Source organism: Equus asinus, chromosome 2 (assembly GCF_041296235.1).
Source record: "Equus asinus isolate D_3611 breed Donkey chromosome 2, EquAss-T2T_v2, whole genome shotgun sequence".
Taxonomy (NCBI): domain Eukaryota; kingdom Metazoa; phylum Chordata; class Mammalia; order Perissodactyla; family Equidae; genus Equus; species Equus asinus.
In genome coordinates this window covers 5,617,025-5,636,019 of record NC_091791.1, presented here as the reverse complement: position 1 = coordinate 5,636,019, position 18,995 = coordinate 5,617,025, and the positions used below count along the sequence as shown (strand labels likewise).

At 48.1% G+C, this 18,995-nt stretch overlaps 1 protein-coding gene across 5 annotated transcripts in view; it reads left to right on the top strand.

Moving 5' to 3' along the window:
• Window positions 1-6,382: 6,382 nt before the first annotated feature.
• Window positions 6,383-18,995, top strand: part of PTPRE (protein tyrosine phosphatase receptor type E) — a 172,782-nt gene continuing 160,169 nt past the window's right edge. For 2 of the 5 annotated variants that reach the window (XM_070480968.1, XM_044748678.2), the window contains exon 1: window positions 6,409-6,651. In XM_070480968.1, coding sequence (XP_070337069.1) covers window positions 6,599-6,651 — 53 coding nt within the window. In that variant the 5' untranslated portion in view covers window positions 6,409-6,598. Of the gene's footprint in view, window positions 6,652-6,718; window positions 6,921-18,995 lie in introns of those variants that run through there. The other 3 variants (XM_014832534.3, XM_070480974.1, XM_044748689.2) reach the window with 3 other exon arrangements.

Below are 18,995 nucleotides of genomic sequence, written 5' to 3'. Positions count from 1 at the left end.
TTCGCTGAAGCTGTTGCTACCCATTGCCCAGTTGCTTGTTAGGAAAAGTTTTTCAATTTGATCACCTACCCTTAACACAGTGAATGTGCCTGCTTTACTATAGCTTCACAACATTGCATGTTATTGAGAAAACCGATTTTTTTTTTTCTATTCAAGTCTACTTATTTTGACTACATTTTTAAGAGGTGGGACAGAATTTCTGTAATTATTTCCTTTTAGCCCATTTTCCAGTGTGAAAATAATTTTATATTGTGATAAAAACATTATATATGCTCATTAGAAAAAATATCAAACGGAACTAATAAAAATAAAGAAGAAAGCCGGGGCCCAGCCCTGTGGCTGAGTGGTTAGGCAGTGGCCTGGGTTTCACTGGTTCAGATCCTGGGTGTGGACACGGCATTACTCATCAAGCCATGCTGAGGTGGCATCCCACAGAGCACAACCGGAAGGACCTCCAACTAGAATATACAACTATGTACCGGGGGGCTTTGGGGAGAAGAATTAAAAAAAAAAAAAAGACAAAAGACTGGCAACAGTGTTAGCTCAGATGCAAATCTTTAAAAAAAAAAAGGAGGAAGAAGAAAGCAAATATAATAAAAACTTCACCCTAGAAGAAATAATTTTGTTAAACTTGGGCAAAGACTTATATATCCATATCCTTATGCCCATATTCACGTTTTTATTAAAATTGAGTTCTACTCCGTGTTCTACTTTATAATCTACTATTAAAAGTCTCAACGATTTCTCATGGAACTTCTTCCTGTCAATAAATTGGGTTTACTATTATACAAAGTAAGCATAATTGACTTAACATAACGTTTTTGGTGGACATTTCAGTTGTTTCCAGCTCCTCAATGCGGTACCCATGATGTGATGATGCTCCTTAGATATAATTTTATTAACCTTTCCAGTTGGTTTTTTTGGAGGATAAATTCTTACAAACAGAATTGTTGAGTCAACAAATATGAGCATGCCTGCAGAAAGATTGGCCAATTTAAATACCTTCCAACAGTGCTGTGTGTTAGAGACCTCATTTTCCCACAGGCTCACCACCACCCAGGACTGTTAATCCTGCTAATCTTTCACAAGCTGAGAGAGAACTAGCTTGCTGGTATTTTTTTGTTTGAATCAGTGAAAGTTAACACATGTTAATATGTTTATCATCACCTGGTATTTTAATTTTCACAAGTTTTCTGTTCACAGTGTTGGTCCATTTATTATATAGAGATGTTCTTTTATATATAATTTTATGTACAGTAAGGATATTAATCTTTGTCAATTCCACATGTTGTGTATATAGAGATATACAACATATAGATATATGATATTCATTTTGTTATTTGTATTTTACTTATATTTCTAGGGATTTTTTTTTACATATTTGTAGATTTTTTTTTACTGACTCAAGTTAAAAATGTATAGTCAAATATTTCAGTCTCATACTTTATACTTTCTGGGTTTGGTATCCCAATGCTAAAGTCATTAAGGCTTTTTACATATAAAAATCAACTCAAGCTTCCTCAAAACAGAAAAGTAATACATTTTATAAGGATACAGGGTCATCTCACAGTTCCCAAGGTAAGGATGACAATTAGAACTCAGGAAGTTACTAGAACTGGTGATTTCTATTTTGTTCTCTGCTCCTTTCTACATATCTGTTTCATTCCTCTGGGTTTATTTTTAAAATATTTAATTTTGTTTTTATCATTATTCTATTGTTGTCCTTACATTTATTTTTCTTTCCTTTTTCTAATTTTCTGAGATAAATATTTTATTTTCTTAATTATTTTGTTTTTGAATTAATAATGAAAGTCTTTAAAACTATGAATTTTCCTCTAAATATACCTTTGGCCAGTTCTCACAAATTTTACACATAGTCTTTTGCAAATTGTCATTTAACATCTTAATTGAAATTTTTATTTTTTCCTTGTTGAGGAGAAAGTTTATAAAATAGTTATATGACAGTGTTGTTTCTATTTTTGTTGTTTATTTCTACTTTTCTGTAATTTTGATCAAAGAATGTGGTCTTACAATAGCTACTCATTGGATTTTATTGATATTTTCTTCGTAGTCAATGTATATTCCATTTTTATAAATATTTGCAACATTTTATGTCACTCAATGTTATTCCATTTTATGGATTTACCACCATTCATTTAACATGGTTCTATTTTGGATACTATTAAGTTTTTTGCCCTTATAAACTTGCTTGAATACAGATTGTTAATTATAGTCTTAGGATAAATTCCTAGAGAAGAATTGTTGGTTCAAACAGACACTTAGATTTTTGATGCCAAATGCACATTGGCCTCCCGTTCATAATCCCACCAGTAATGTATGAGAAAGCTCTCTCTTCTAAAGTGTGGAAAATGCTGGCCATTAAGTTTTTAAATTGTGACCATTTTTAGAGATAATATTGCATTACGTTACAATTCTATGATCTGTTTTTCTGTCATTATAGTTTTGCCTTCTCTAGACTATCATAGAAACGGTATATTACAATATGTAGTCTTCTGTATCTGGCTTATTTTGAGATTCATCTGGATACATCAAAATTTGTTTATCCATTCAGCAGTTGATGGACATTTGGGTCGATTCAAGTTATTGACTATTACGTCAATTTCTGAAAAAACAACAATAAGGAGAAAAATCTTTACAGCAACTAGAGAAAAAAGATATATTACCTAAACTACTGATATAGGTAAAAAAACATGAATCTCAAAAAGATTTTGCTGTGTGAAAGAAACTTGAAATAAAAGAAGACACACTGTATGATTCTATCTATATGAAGATTTAGATCAGATAAAACCACGTAATAGACATCAGAACAGTGACTGGCTTTGGTGAGAGTGGGGCATTTTATGGGAAGGGGCATGGGGGAACTTTCTAGGCTGAGGGAAATGTTCAATAATATCTTGATAGGAATATGCAATTCACTAGGTTATGCATTTGTATTTATTCATTAAACTGTACACTTAGTATAACACATGTGAATTATTCATCAATGAAAATCCGAGAAAAAGGAAGAGTCAGAATGCTGCCAGGACCTGGAGGAGGGAACAACCATCTGTTCTTCTGGGATGGTAGAGGAACCTTCCGGCAAAGGATCTGCCCTCTTGATTTCACTGGCTAATATCTGTTAATACTTGGGCATAAGTTGGAAAAAAGGAAGGAGAAGAATAGTTGGATAATGTAAAAATAGAAAGTTCTGGACCCACTAGTGGTATTTATTCTGGCACATTCTCGAGGTTGGAATAGCCATCCTGAGTCTCCTCTTTGTGGGGACAGGTCACAAAGACAGTCTTCTCTTGCTTGCACTGCCCTGTAGTCAATCAATCACCAAGACCTTCTGATTTTATCTTTTAAAGTTGAGCAATTTTATGTTATGTTATGTTTTTTCTGTACAATATTTAAAAGCAAACGCCTATTTGCCTTCTACATACCAATTTTGCCTCTTTTTTTTGCCTATCCTGCTAGACAGCATTTCTGTCCTGAGTGTTTTAATTTTAACTGACATTTATAGAGGCCTTAAAGCATGATAAGCGTTATCTGGGTTTCTTTGGAGAAATCCACAAGCCCAGACCTCGAGTAAAATGGAAGATAAGACACATAACAACAGTTAATATTAAGAGTCCCGGGGAAAATGCCTCCAGCTCTGTTTTACAGGAAAGGAGCTGCACGGCCTGGTGAAGAGGAGAAGGTGCGAGACAAGCAGGAGGATGGCCAGGCCTAAGGTGGGATCAAACAGCAAGTGCATAAGGAGGCTGAAGAGGAACCGTGGACTTAACAAGGGCTGTGTTCTGGGGTCCTAAAAGATGAGGAGGGCTAGGTGTTCAGGACAGCAAGAGGCTGGAGGGGTTGGGGGGTTTTTCTTGAAGCCTAGGATAAGAGTAGGGAAATTGACTCTGATGTCAGTAGGGGCCTTGAGCCTAAGAGAGGCAGAACAAAGGTAGAAAAAAAGGATGGAGAGACTTCCATATGGGAATCAACACAATCCCGACATCAATACTCTGAGAACACGCTTTTGTGTGACAATGATGAATGTCTTTAGATTTTAGAAGAAGTTGAGGGATATTGCTCAGCTCCTGGAAGAATCGTTGGGGTCCAACAGAGAGGATATTACTGGGAGAGAAGAGCCATCTGCCCCTCATCATGTTACCAGGGCTGTTGACTTTCTAACAGCAGATGTCTGACAAAGGCAACTTGTTTCTCTCTACTTGCATCACAGTCTCTGCCTCCACAGCCCTGCAGCGTTAACAAGCAAAACTGTGCTCATCAGAGCTTTGAAATGATCGCCTTCATGTACACAAGTCTGGCCCTGTAGGCCATCACAGGAGGAAAAATGACAGCTGGGTGACATTACTGGTGACCTGGCCCCACCCAACCTGGGCTGTTCCTTGAGGGCACGCTCAGCAGGGAGCCATCGGCCCGCTAGGCTGCAGGGCAGCAAGGCTGCCTGGCACTGCTGCTGGGCCCCTCCTCCTCTGATCTGTCAGCCCACATGCTTTTACTGAGCACCTCCTGGCTCTCGGGCTTGTGTTAGGAGCTCGAGATGGAGAAGCGATGGAGACAAGCACTGTGTGGACTATCTTGGAGCTCAAAGCCCTGAGGGTAGCGGGAGGGGAGGGCAGAATGGCTGACAAGAAACAAGGGAATATACTTTGTGAGAGAGCAGCAGAGGGGAGGGGTGAGAGGTAATCTTCCAGAGGCAGTAAGAAGGTGCAAGCCAGATGCGAAAGAGGAAGAACCCCAGGAGGGGAAGAGCTGGGCTCTCATACTGAGAGAACCAGCTGAGCGCTGGAGCACAGTAAACAGGGGCAAGGGGCTCAGGAGTGGCTGAGACATCAGGCAGAGCCTCCCAGGAGTTTGGGTTTTATGCTGAATGGAGCCTCTTAAGCAGACGACTGGCGTGACCTGGTTTCATTTGTAAGGGTCATCCTGGATGGCGTGTGAAGAAAGGCTTGTCTGGGAAAGAGCGAGTCTGAAGTTGGGGCATCATTGCAGTCACTGGAGAGATGAAGTCAGTGGAGAGGAGAAAAGGGGATACTTTCAAGAGGTGTTTTTGGAGCTAGACAGGAAGTGGACCTGGAGACAGATTAGAGGCAGGAGTAGAGATAGAGATCCTGCCTGAGGAGAAACTGAGTAAGTGCGAGAGTTTGACCTGAGACGGTGGGAGACATACAGAAGGAGCAGAGCTTGGAGGAGGGGTCTGGAGGAGCTGTGCTGTTTTGGAATTTCCTGCATATGGATAGTGTTTAAAACCCTGGGGCCAGACAAGATCCCCCAGGGACAGCGGGGGGGGGGGGGGGGGGGGGGGGGGCGCGGAGGACAGGGAAGGAAAGCTGAGCTCAAGTTCTCCCCTGATTCCACTGCTCTTTACACCCTGTGGAAGGGAAGTTGCACCCTGGACCAGTCAACTGTGGATGGTCTCAGCCAGTAGGTGCCCGTTGGAAGGTCTCAGCCAGTAGGTGCTCAATGCTTTTCAGCATTGGGGTCTACAGCTCTGTCTGAAACAGGTCCTGAGTGCCCTAAGAGTTGTCTACTGGCCAATGAAGCAAGGTAGGGTAACATACACTAACTGCTGCTATGTCACCATTGTTCATTCATTCACACCGTTTATGAGTGAGGTCCCTAGACAGGGATACAACGTCCCTCAGGAGGGCCAGGCCTTGGACCAACCCAGAGGGCACAGCAAAATAGTTCAGAACCAAGATGATGCAACATGCATCCTTTCTGGCCCTCTGATGGAATTCCCTTCATTCTGAAACCTCCCTAAATAGCTCACAGGAGATCACCTGGAAAGCAGTCCAGGACAACAGCAGGTCCAGACCCTTCCTAGAGGGGAGTCTTCCTCGTGTGCACGTGGTGTTTAACTTTTCAGATATTGCCTTGATGGCAATTAAGCCCTTTCGGCATCCACCAAGTGGGCATCCTTATGCCCTTTACAGAGAGGGCACAGGCTAAGGAGATTTCATGGCTCTCCCTCCTTCTCCGAACCAGAAGTGGAACGGGGTGTCCTGCGTGCGCTCCCCTGTACGGACTGCATGACGGAAAGCTTGTCCCCAGCCAGACCAGTTCCTGGCGCCCAGGGTCAAGGCTGGGTAGGAAGGGCCTTTCCTGCCTGTAAGAGTGCCTGTCACACCTTGACACCCTCCATGTGCGCCCGGGTCGGTGCAGTGGGGGCCTGGCCAGGGTCTCCCCAGAAGGGGCAGCAGCCTGGGTAAACGGACGACCAGGGCGGCAGGGTGTTGCCAGGGCCTCAGGCCATCGCTGCTGGGCGGGGCCGCGGCCCCAAGCGGGGCGGGCGCCCGGGGTGCGCTCCCCGCGCCGGACACCAGGCGTCGCCCCCGCTCCTCGCAGCGCCGGGCCCCCGCCCCCGCCGCGGAGCCCGAGCCCGAGCGCGAGCGCAGGAGGCGGCGGGACCCGGCACGACAAATTTCCTGCTCGGCTGCGGGCAGCTGGCGGCGCCGGTGCGGGAGGCAAGAGGTGGCGAGAGCGGGGCCCGGAGCTCGCGGCCTCCGCGCGTCCCCAGGACCCTCTTTTGCGCCCAGCAGGGACAGCGAGGCGCCCCGGAGGGCGGCGGGTGGGCGTCCAGGAGATGCGGAGCCGCCGCGGAGGCGGGATCGGCGCGACCGGACCGGCCCCCCCGAGGTGAGCGGCACGCTGTGTGCGGGCGGGGGCCGTGCGCCCCTCAGGTGGACGTGCGCCCCGGGCGGCCAGAATAGGCCGGGGACGCCGCCTCGGCCGCGGCCGAGGGAGGGAGGGGCCGCGCCAGGGTGCCGGGTCCCCGAGCTGGCTTCCTGCGGGTCCGCGGCGCGCCCGGTGCCAGCGGCTGGGGACCGCGCGACCACGGGCTTCGGACTCCCTGAGGCCCCAGCCCAACTTGGCGACCACAGCAGCGGCTCTCGCGCTCTCTCTCGGTAAACGGACCAGCAGAGCGTGTGTGTCTACCGGTGGCGACAAGGAGGACGTGTGTGAAAGCGGGCGAGACTGAGAGGGGGTGCCAACGGGTGTGTTGGGGGCAACGCGCACGCAGGGACTGAGGCAGGAGCCTTTGAGAAAGTGACTCTGAGTTGCTCCAACTCCAGGAGGAGCGGGGCCGCTGCTCCGATGCTGCCCCGCGATCCCGACGCCTTTGCCTTCCCAGGGAGGGGAACCGAGTAGGGCGCCGCTGGGGGGCTCAGAGATGCGGCGGCAGAGAGGACATGGGGAAGTGGGCAGGCCCCGGCTGGCCCAAGCCGGACTGCAGTGTCGGTGGGGTGCCTGTCAGAGCTCCTGGACCTGAGGTCAGCGCAGTGCCAAGCCTGCAGCTCCCTGGGACCATCTGGGGAAGGCCCGACAGCCCATAGGATAGAGAGGTCAAGCCAAGTCCTGAGTGCCTGTGCTGGACTTGACCTAAATTCCTTCCTGGCAGGGCAAACCTTTCTAGAAAGGTTAAACAGTTGTACTTGCAGAATTCTGATATGGATTTTTCTTGGATTAGGACCACTGTATCAGAGTTTCAGTCCAAGAAACTCGAGGCAAGAGGAATGTGGCTTTGTGCTTGTATTTTAGAGTGGTAGATGATTGAGTTGAATGAAAACCACAAAGGATGGTCACATATTTTAGAAGTCACCGTGTCTAAGTCCAGTCAGCTCTTGACCCCAGCTACCCTTTGACCCAGGGTTGCCAAAGGTCAGTGAACTGCTTCTGCAAAGTGAAGAGCAATGCCCATTTCAACTGTGTGTATGGGAAGGGGGGGTGTCTTTCCAAAACCAGTGGTCTAAGCCAAAGGAGGGCATGAAATAGTGGGGAGTGGTTGGCCGAGGCTGGCTCCTGACCGCCACGGTCACTTGGCCTCCATGGAATGGGGCAGAGCTCTGGGTGTGAGTACGGTTGGGGTCTGGGCTTTCTGAGCACAGGCTCTAGGCATGTTCTGAACAAAAGTCCAGTTGGTGACATGGAACAGGCCCAGGAGGTGGAGACTGTGCTCTCAGTCAGAGGGGCCTGTACCTGGAGCAGCACCTAGCCCTTCCCAGGCGTGGCACAGCCTCTGGCCGTGACCTGGGGGCCAAAGTTGTTCTTCAATAGTGTTCATGATGCCTGTGAATCAGCACTTCTTCCAACCCCCCCCCAAAAAACAAGCCAGACTTTCCATGTGTCGACATGAGCTAGGAGCTAGATTTATCTCTGAGAAGGCCAGGTCGTTGGATGAATTAGGATGGTTTTAAATTTAAAAACAAACCCCATCGTCCCCCCTGCCAGATCGGTTGTGGGAAGTGGATGAGGGGATTACTGTCACTGTGATGCTTCCCGGGACCCCTGTGAGGCACAGAGTGGGTGTGAAGCAATGCAGTCAGATCCACGGGTCATGCACAGAGGCCACTTCTCCCTTCTGGGGAGGGACACCTGGCCGAGGGAGATGTGCTCCCTGGCTCAGTACCTCCACCGAAGCCTGCAGGAGGTCCTGGAGCTCTGTGTTGTGATGAGTGACCCCCTTCCCTCCAGGGATATGTGTATACAGATCCTCATCCCCTGCAGTGGCTGTAGGGGTTGGGGGGGTGCATCAGAGGGGGCATATTGAAGGTAGATGCCTGAGGAATCAACAGCCTTTGACAGTTGGTTAGTAATGAAACTGAAATGTGAATTTCAATTGGTCAAAATATACCTCTCCTCCAAACTGTGCTTCCGTTGGTCCACTTGGCTCTATCTCCATCGCCATCATCGCAGTCCAAGGTACCCCCTTCTGTCGAAATTCCCTCCCTCCAGGTCAGAGGTGCATTTCTAGCCCAGACCACTCCTCTGCAGTTCTCTGGCTCAGCTGCCCGCTTGACGTTTCTCCTGGGGTATCCCCCAGTTCAAGATGCTCCAGATGAAACTTGTGGTCTCCCCCACCCACCCTGACACTTTCCCCATCAAATCTCACCAGCCTCCGCCCTGCTGTGGAAAGATATGCTGGACTGCAGTTTGCCTGAGGTCATTATTGTGTCCTCAGCACCCAGCCAAGTACCTGACAGTAGGCTCTTGGTGACTGTCTTTGGATGGATGAACAAGTGACGAAGTGACATTTTAGGACTGCGTCTGCTGAAGTAGATGAGTCTGAGTATTTTCAGTGGATGTCAGTTGTGGCTGGTAGGCAGCCACACATTTGTGTTGATGTAGATTGAACTGAATCAGGGAGAGATGAGAGAGGTCCATCTAGGGGTTACATTGCCAGTTCTTTTGGAGGGACTGAACATTTTTGCCGGAATGATGTTCTGACCAGAGAGAGACCGCAACACCGTGGAGGCTGCCTTCCGTTCCTGTACTGAATATGTCCTTTTCGTTTATAATGTTTGAGTTACACTGACAGAGGTCCTGCTGTCAAAAAAGGGAACAAATGTATCCATGAGGATAGAGATGGGCCTTCTTAATATTTGATTATCACTAGGAAAAAACTGTGAGTTCCAAGATCATCTCTGGTCCTTCTTCGGCATGCTATCTCCTGAAAAACCAGTGGCTCCATACTCCCTGAAGGCACCCTCGTGCTTTCCAGATCCTTGGAGGTGGAGCCTGCTCAGCCCTCTGTTCTGAATCTCCTTTCCCTTTATCGCCATCCTAAGGACTCCTGCACATACCTCAAAGCCCACTTCAAATGCCTTATTCTCCACAAAGCCTTCCCAACACCTCCACCTGAGAATAATCTGTCTTCCTTTTAGTCTTTAGAAGGTTCTCCGTGCCCATCCTTATCAGACTCTATTTTGATTCTAGTTGACTTGTTTATCTCCTCTACCAGGTCATTAGGCTTTTAGGGTGGAAGGTGTGTCTCTGGGAGCTTGGACTTTGGGTTCAGGTGTGAATTCAAATCCTGGTTCTGGTGTGACCTTGACTCAGTTATTCCAAATTCCTGCCTCAGTGTTCTCTTCTCTAGAATGGGAGTGATGACCTCTGTTTCACATGGTTGTTGTAAGAGTGACAGATGATACATACAGAGTACAAGGCACATGCCTGGCACTCAGTAAATTGTGGTCATTATTCTCCTAAAACACCCGAGGCTGTGTTACATTCATCAAGAACCAGCGAAGTTTGAATGAGTAAATGAACAGAGTCAGAATCCATATTAATAGATATATACCTTTTGTGTGTCATCCAAAGTGCTAGGTCAAATCAACATGGTGTGACGTGCTAGATCGTTTTTACTTTTTGCACGATAATTTGAATGATTATGTAAATTTTCCATGATTAAGTGTTTTAATCTCATAACTTTACCTATACTCCATGAGCAAACCCATTCTTTAATGTACGCCATTGACTCTTCAATGTTAGAATGGTCTATGAGGCATAAATGCAATTTTGTGTGCACGTTAACCTGGGTTCATGGGCTGAATTAAACCAGGCTGCTTGCGAGACAACTGGCAAATGAGCCAGCCCAGCACCAAGTAGTGTGGACTAGAACCAGGTGTGTAGACCCAGGGTCAAGAGATTAACTTCCAGACTAGAACACAAAAGCTATGAAGCTGAAGGCTGCCCCCCAAACCCTCAGAGCTTCACTTTTCTCACCACCAAAGAGAGAAGTGTGGCCCCAGGCCATCTGTGAGCCCCTCCTAGCTCCAGTGTGCTGCCCAATGTCACCCTCTGCATGCCGTTCCAGGCAGTGCTGCTGACTCTGTGCACGGCTGAATCCATGGCCGGGGCTGCTTCCCATTCTCGGCTCATCCCACGGGCCACGTCTGTCTCTGCTCTGGGCACCATATCTACCTGGAGTAAGATTAGGCTCATGGGTACATTTAGCATGCTGTTAATTTTAGATACTGACTCCAGACATACCAAAAGTTTTTGTTTTTGGAGAGGTAATGTCTCATTGTTTTACTACTAGCATTTTTCCCCAAAAGCAGAGTGCTGGATAATAGTCTAGATGGTTGGGGTTTTAGATCAGCTGCCTCGGAGGTAAAGGGGTTTCATAGAATTTTACTAATCCTCAAGTAGACACAGGTGTGCAGTGGGGTCGGCGCGGGGCTCCTGCCGGATGCGGGCTGGGAGATCCCTAGTTTGGGGATTACCAAGCCAGCTTCCTTTTCTTCCCTTGGTCTGGCTGCCAGTCCCTAAATCTCATCTGTCAAGGTCCGCCCCATCCAGGTGTTCTACTCGGGGAGTTTTGATGTGGTTCACAGCCTCTTTGAACTCACATAGCACCCGGCTCAGAGCCAGGACTGCGGGCCTCATGTCTTTCTTTCAACTACACAAATACTTCAAAGGAGTTGATTAAGCTTATGAAATAAAAGATTTAACAATATGGGTCAGAAAAACAAATAAATGTATCCTTTTATATTGATTCCCAGTCAAATAGGAACCAAATAAATATTTTTAAAGGACGTGTATTTTAAAATAGGTTTCAAATACAATCAAGAATGTCCACATAATATAGTCAATTAATCTGTATTGTATGAGATAACCAAAAGGGTGAGGAAGTCTTCTTTCTCCCTGAAACAAATATAAACTCCATCAGCGGGTAGGGAAAAGTTTGAAGAAAAAAGTCGTCCTTGCTTATGTGCTAAAAACCTAAAGTGTTTTGATGTTCGTGTTTATTGGATAAAGAATGAAGAATTGATAGGAAAACTTGTCCAGACCCCAGGGCTGGGTTCCGGCCACAGTAAACTTGATCTGGCAGGAGGGCTTGTGCCAGAATGAGTGTTCAGTGTTCGATCCTGCTCCCCAGGCAGGTGCGTGGCTGCATCATGCTCTCCAGGGATGGAAGGATGCTCACTTGATACCTGGAGCTCACAGGGCATCCAGTGCTTGTAAGGGAAATGGAGGAGTGGAAGGATGGAAGCAATGGACCTCAGTGTGAGTGGTGCAGGGAGCAGTGGAGGAGGCCATGTGCAGATGACTTCTCTCTCTCTGAATACCAGCAGCAAATCTAACCCCTGGGGCTTTGCTTTCCAGTAGGAGGCGCCCCAACTTGGGGCTCAGAGCACAGACTTTAGAGCAGAAGGATGGGGTTAGATTGGGGCTGGTGACAATGAGGCTATGGGCAAGAGACTGACTCTCTCCCAGTGTGATCTCTGCTCCTTCCAATGGGGACAATGACACTTCCCAAACACGGTTGTCATGTGGATGCATAGAGGTAATGTGTAGAGTGCCCAGGGTAGTGCTCACTGAGGGTCACTGGTGCCACATGGCGCCCAGGAGCCTAGGGCCAGCTGGACTAGAATCAAAGTCTTGAGATGGTCTGAGCTCTGAGTTCTCCTCTGCCACACTTGCTCTGTCCTCAGGGAAAGTCACTTAATTTCTGTGCTGTAAATGCAGGCATAATTTTTGGCTATTAATGTCCTTCACTCTATTTGGTCGTTTCCAGCTGAACATTAGTCACCGATTTTTGTACTAGGGAGCAAATTAGTTCCATTTTTCTGCTCAACTGAGATTTTTGAATGTCTTATCACGTAGCTACTTGATTACAGTGTTATTCTAAGTGACCTTTGTACTAAGCCTTTTTATTTTCTCTCTCACCCCAAAAGGACTTGGCGTTTTTCAGGCTGTGTCGCTGCCGTAGGACTTTCAGTGGGGCTGTTCAGTTGGCTTTCAGCCAACTTGGCCCTGACTCCTTTGCCAAGATGCATGAGTGCCCTCGGAGGGTGGGGGTGCACCCTGTGGAGCAGAGCACAGCCTGAGGAAGCTCCTGTCCTGGCGGGTTCCTAGTTAAACCCCAGGACCTCTGGTCTTCCTTTCTTCTCCAGTTCAAAAGGCCCCGCTCAGAGGTGGACACCCACGTGCATGATTTGATGTCACGGCCCTGGGGTCTGCCCCCAACTCACCTACCAGTCTGTCTGTCTGGATTCTTCTCATGGGATGAGGCTTTCATTTTGTTGTTTGGAATACGGCATAGGTGGAAATCTGTATTTGAGAAGGGCTGTGTCTTCAGTGAGTGCTCACGTTTGAAGCTAGGGTTGAATCACTTCCTGTTGGGGAGCTTGGAGTGCAGGATGCAAGGAGGCAGAGAGGCTCAGAAGGGACTTTGAGGACACTGGTGGTTAGTTTTTCTCATGTCACTATTTTTCCCGGGACTGGCCTGCTCTTAGCCATTCTATACCAACCCACTTGTTACGAAACACACTTTCAGGGAAAGGTTGGGCTGTTTTAGAGGTATGATGGGATGTGTCGTGGAGACAAGGTAAATCCTCCTTACAGAATGCTCTGGCACATTTTCTAGATTCCAGAAAGACCTGCTAGTGAGTTAAGCTAAGAGGTTGGTATTTAGCACAGAATTCTTCCTAGGGATGTTCACATTTCTTTCCAGATCTTTCCTGTCTTCAGAACACTTTCCTATTGTACATACAGAAGAAAAAGTAAGAGAGAGGGAGAGACAGAGAAGAAGAGACGGAAAGAGAGATGGAAACAGACAGAGAGAGAGACAGAAACAGAGAGAGAGAGACGGAAACAGACAGAGAAGAGGGCGAGAGGGCGAGATTGAGACTCTCAGAGGCCGAGTTTCATCCTCAGTGTTTGTCAGCTGAGGAGGCCTCCAGGTTCTCTTCCAGCTGGAACGGGGAGCTCTGGATCCTGGGCACATGAGGGCAAGAGTTCAGGACCAGGGCGTGGCCTGGGACAATTTCAGAGAGCAAAGGGGTGACATATGCTCACGTATATCAGGGCATGGAGCTAATATGCAGACGCAGACACCCTGGATCTTTGAAGCAGAAACTCTCTCACAATTTCAGGAGGATAAAAATCAGTACGCATTAACAAAAAGCCAGAATATTTGTGTCCTTTTATTACATTCAAGGATTTACCGTAACTCAATCTGGGCTAACAAAATGTTGACGTAAGGCACGTACTTTAATGACTAGCAAATGTGCCAGTGCTCTTCCAAAAGAATAAAATACTGTAGCTTCCTAAATATGTAAAAATGAACCCCTCTGCAGTCTTCGTTGCACTATGACGTTTGCTAATCAAAAAGAAACTTTTCATTTGTAGCCACTTTATTTCAAGTCATCTCAAAACCTACATTGCTACCAGTAAAATTATTTCTTGTAATTAATGCTTGTTTTCAGCATATGGTTTTTCTGGCTCCGAAAGTGGCCTTAGTTTCATAAACAGCTGAACGGTTAAGTACTGGACATAAAAATACTTTGAAACAGTAACTCGTCCTTAATTTTGAAGTGCGGTTGACTCAGCGTTCTCTCCTCTTCAGCTTGTGGCAGCGCTTTATGAAGTGCATCAGGAATTCAATAAATTACTTTTTGCCAATGTTGCGAGCATCAGCTAAAGTTCAGTCATCTGTTGGAGATGTTATCAGTCTGCCCATTTAAATTCCTTTGAGCAAAGTCCTGATTTTGGCCCAGTGTAATATAAAAATGCAAGAGCCAGAAATTTAATAATTTGGTGCTGCGTTGTGCCAAGCAATACCTATTCTTAGCTAGCCAGCAATATTCTTTCAAAGGATGTTTCTTGGTTTTCATCAAATGTGGGTAGACTTAAAAGAGTCTGTAAGATCATTTAGAAGGGACAAATGGAAATGTTAAGCATTTATTGAGTACCTACTGTATACTTGCACCATGCTTAGCACTGGAGTTACAAAAGAGTCCAGACACATGCCCTATGGGTGTTCCACGTCCGTGGGAGGACAGAACTCATCACTTCAAGGCCCCATTAAATGTGATGCCAGATGCAGAGTGGGACAGAGCTGCCGGCATGGGCTTATGAAGGGGGAGCCCGGAAGGGCTTCCCGAAATACAGCAGGCTTGGTTTTCGAGGATGTGTTCTTGGCAGCCAGTAGGGCTAGAACATTCCAGACAGAGGGGCTTCCATGTGCTTGCCCAGCAGTGAAAAGTAGCATGACCTGTCTGGAGAACAGCAGGTGTTTGAGTGGAGCTGGAGCCCAGGGATGGAGAGGATGGGGCAAGAAAGTGGGAAAGCTTGGGATTCTCCAGACACTTGTGAAGAGTCTGGATTCTGTCTGACTGACCAGCAGTTCTTAAACTGCTTGAGATCACAGCTGCCTTTGAGATTCTAAGGAAGACTATGGATTCAGTCCATAGAAAAATACATGTGTGCACACAGTTTGTTTTAATAGAGTCTTGCCTGACCCAGGCCTCACAGTTTTCAGCTAGGGAGGCTGCATGCATCGGGACCAAATGCAGGGTTAAGGCATGGTGATGAGCCCAGACTGTGGGCTGAGTTTGAGATGCCTTCGGGGGAGCCCAGCGAACTTGTCCAATACAAGCCGTTGATTCTACCAGGAGGGTGTGTCCCACGAGGCATGAAGAGAGTTTTTCATCAAGAAACTGGCAGTGACAATGTTTCTGCTTCACCGTGCTAATCGTTTATCTTGCTTTTTGTTAAAAATTTGGTTACAATGTACATTGTTGGGGATTAGACAATATTCCTAATAAAATAACATGAATAAATCATTTAACGATGGCTACTGTTATCAGAGAAGCTGGCTCTTGGGAACTGTGATGTCCTGTACTGCCATCTTCAGAGCTAGTGGGAATGGTCTCGTGAAGCTCCCCCTGGTCACCACTGGCCTCTGACAGGTACACAGTGGGAGTCACCGTGCTCTCTCTCTCTCTGGCATCCATGACACTTGTCTTGAACACCTTAGTCCAGCTTTGAGCACCACATTTGAAGTTTCCTTTTAAAATGGAGAAAATCCATATGGAAGCAATGACAGTGACTGAAGGGGTGGAAAATATTTCTCTGGGGAAGAGGCCGAAAGGGTCGTGGTCGCTTATGCAAACCACGTCTGAAGGATGGCTTCATTGTGGTTGGGTGCTGTCGCCAGGTCGGCATCCTGGCGGCTGTCCCTCTGGCAGAATAGGAGGAAAGCTGCATGGTTACAGCAGGAGCGAAGCAGGGAGGCTGCCCCCAAGGAGGAGCCTCTGATGGGGGTAAGGGCTTCTGCGGATTTCCCAGGGAGCGTGCAAGAGAGCCTTTCCTGGAGACTTCAGGGAGCTGGCCCAACTGGGAAATGCCAGTTCTGTCATCCACTGGCGGGAGGGGGTTATACTGGGAGCTCCTTGGACTCTAAAACATCCCCGGAAGTCCCAGTGGTCAGAGCGATGGTGAAGCCATCAATTCCTTGGTTTTACGAATTGAGCCTGACCCCGGCCAATGGCAGCAGAACAGTGACCAGGACGACACGAGACTTGGCTCAATTCAACCGTATTTTTGTGCTCAGGAAACTGAATTCATTGCACACCAAAGAGCCACCTCTTACATTTATCATCAAATAAAGAAAACGCTTTTATGCATTTCTGGTTATTTCCTCAGTAACCTTCCTCATATGTTTTAAGGTAACTAGAAATATGTTTTCTGTCCAAGTCATTCAGTTTACCGAAAACCAAATCCACATTCTGCCTTTTTGCTTTGTATATGGCCTCTTTGAGAAGTTGGCAAACAATTCGATCTCTCTGCTTAGAATCAAGCCTTTGCGGCTGTAAGTGAAGAGCAGTAGACCTGCTGGGGTCACATTGCCTGCGCCGGGGACCAATATCCGGACCCCAGTGGAGTGTCTATTTCCCGTTCTCACTGCCCTGGGGACTGACCCCTCATCCTCCCCCTGGTGTCTGACACGATGTTCATGTTTGGGGCCTCTGGAAGTTGAGGCCCCTCGCTGGCTTCCATAACACGAAAGCCCAGTTGATCGGGCTGTGTGCCTTCCTGACCTGGAGCGGGGCCCGAAGGTGAGAAATTATTACCTCACTGCTGCGCATCCGTATTCTGTTTGCTTGGCCTGAGTCATGCAAGCCTGTTCCTTTGGGTGTGGTTTCTGCCCGGCAAATTGCTTCCAGGAGGTATTTAAGAAGGCAGTTGCATGTCTGTATGTCTGTGTGCAGCATGTTTTTGTTTAGCAAATGATTTATTATTTGCTGTATTAGAATGCACCTCCTGAATGGGTGGGTGGTGCCGGGCAGAGATCAATGACGTCAGTCCTGGTTATGTTACTTTGCAATGGATTTTTTTTCAGTATAGCAGTGATTTATAAGTATTCTAAAGAGATTATGCTTTCTTTAGTGACTTGGTGTCTTGGCAATTGGAGCAGCCAGGCTTGGCGTGCTGTGTCCATTTTTAGCCACGGCAGGCCATGCTTCCCGGGGTGACTGCTCTGAGCTGATGGCTAGCATGATGTCAGGTGGGAATTGCTTGACTGTGTAAGCATCATGGGCTTAATCTATGGTAAGAACATGCACTAAAACATGTGAAGTGACTGGTATCTGGTAACCTAGGTTCCCCCTCTGTCACCAAATGATACAAGACATTGGTTAAGGCCCTGTGGGAAGAGCCCCGGGGCCCCACTGCAAAGGGGCAGTCCCTGGAGCCTGCGGGGCCTGCCTTCTGGGAGGAGCTCCTTGCTGCCTTTCCTTTGAGTCTGGTCAGCGAGCGATCCACTGTGCTTCCCACTACCAGTCAGTTTCCTGTCCCTGGAGAGCTGGTGGGTGTGCAGCCACCCACGGGGCCACCACACTCTCCTCTGGTCAACAGTGCCAGTAGGTGGGGAGCCTGGAGGTGGGGCAGAGGGCAGTGAGCGCCATTACTGACTTAGCTTGAGCCCTCCAGGCTACCGTCTATGGCACGTTCTGCTTGAGAGCCTACACAGGAGTCTAGATCTAACCTCTTCTTCACTGACTTCCCTGGTCTTCCCAGGGGTCCTCAGTGCACAGGAAGGTGTGATGTCACCACACATACTGGGAGGGGTGGGGCTGCATATTATCCGGGATCTTAGGGATGTAAGAGATGGAAATATGATTCAATTTCCCTCAAGTTCATAAGGGGCCTCATTGATTTACATAACCGAGGGTTCAAGAACAGACTGGATTCAGTGGTTCAACATTGCCATCAGGGCCCTCCCTCCCTTTCTTCTCCCTGCCAGGCTCTTTGCTACAATGCCTCCAGCAGCCTCTCATCCTGCCCTCCCTGCCGAAGAGAGCCTTTCCCAACAGGTCCACTTAGACCCAGAAGTGAGTCTCCTTGGCGCTGATGAGCCAGGCGTGGGCAACGTGCCTTCCCCAAAGCTGGCACTGTGGTTCCCTCAGGAGACCCGGGGGCTGCTCCTCCAAGAAAGGAGAATGGTTCTTAGCAGGTAAAACCGACGGGCCCAGCGAGGTTGGAGTTGCCCTCAGACCCAGCAGGGGCCGAGCCTGGGGTAGTCTTGGGAAAAGATGATGGGAACACCTGCGATGTACACAGCAGGGGCCTCCTTCCTTCTGTCTGTGCATGTGCAAGACTGGGGCACACAGGATGAGCATCCCTGACCCCTTTTCTGTGACCTAACGTCATGTGAAAAATTCAGACCTGATTGCCACCAAGTCCGTGGACACACAAAGCCCGTGGTCTTAGAGCAGTCAGCTCTCCCTTTGCAAGGTCTTGTTTTCAGTGAGGGGTTATGGCAGTAAGTAAAATGACAGCTATGATAACACTAGTAATTGCTGATGTTGACTGAGCACCTGCTCTGTACCAGGTCTAACCTGTGAACTCGCTTGTGCATACAGCAACGTGAGGCAAGAACAGCAACAGGCTCATTCTGGAGAGGACGAAGCCGAGGCCCAGAGAGGGCAGTGCAGGGCTGGGGTTTGAACCTAGATTGGGACCACTCATCCCCCAGGTGGAGGAAAGGTGCCTGTGGGGCAGGGGGACAGGGCCATGAGGCTCACAGGGGAAGGAAGAGGCCGGTCCACTGGACCCAGGTTCGCTCTGGTGGGCGGCAGTGAGGTGGGAGGGTGCCTGGCCTACCTGGGAGGGACCTTGGGCTCCATCTTGGGGTTGGAGGAGGTGATGGGAAGTTCTGAGGAAGGGAAGTGCTGATGTGGATGGGCTGATAGGGGGTGGGCTGGGGGCGCAGGGCCAGGGCAGGAGAGGTGCTCAGTGCTCCCTGGGGCCCATGCATCAGTATCACCAGGGGAAGTCCCAGGGCACCCCTGCGTGCAGTGAGGTTGGGAGCTGCATTTTGCAAAGCTCCCAGGGAAATCCAACCTGTGGCCCAGGTGGAGACCTGGAGAAAGTTAGGGACTTTTTCAGGGGCCCAAGAATGAGGTCAGGAC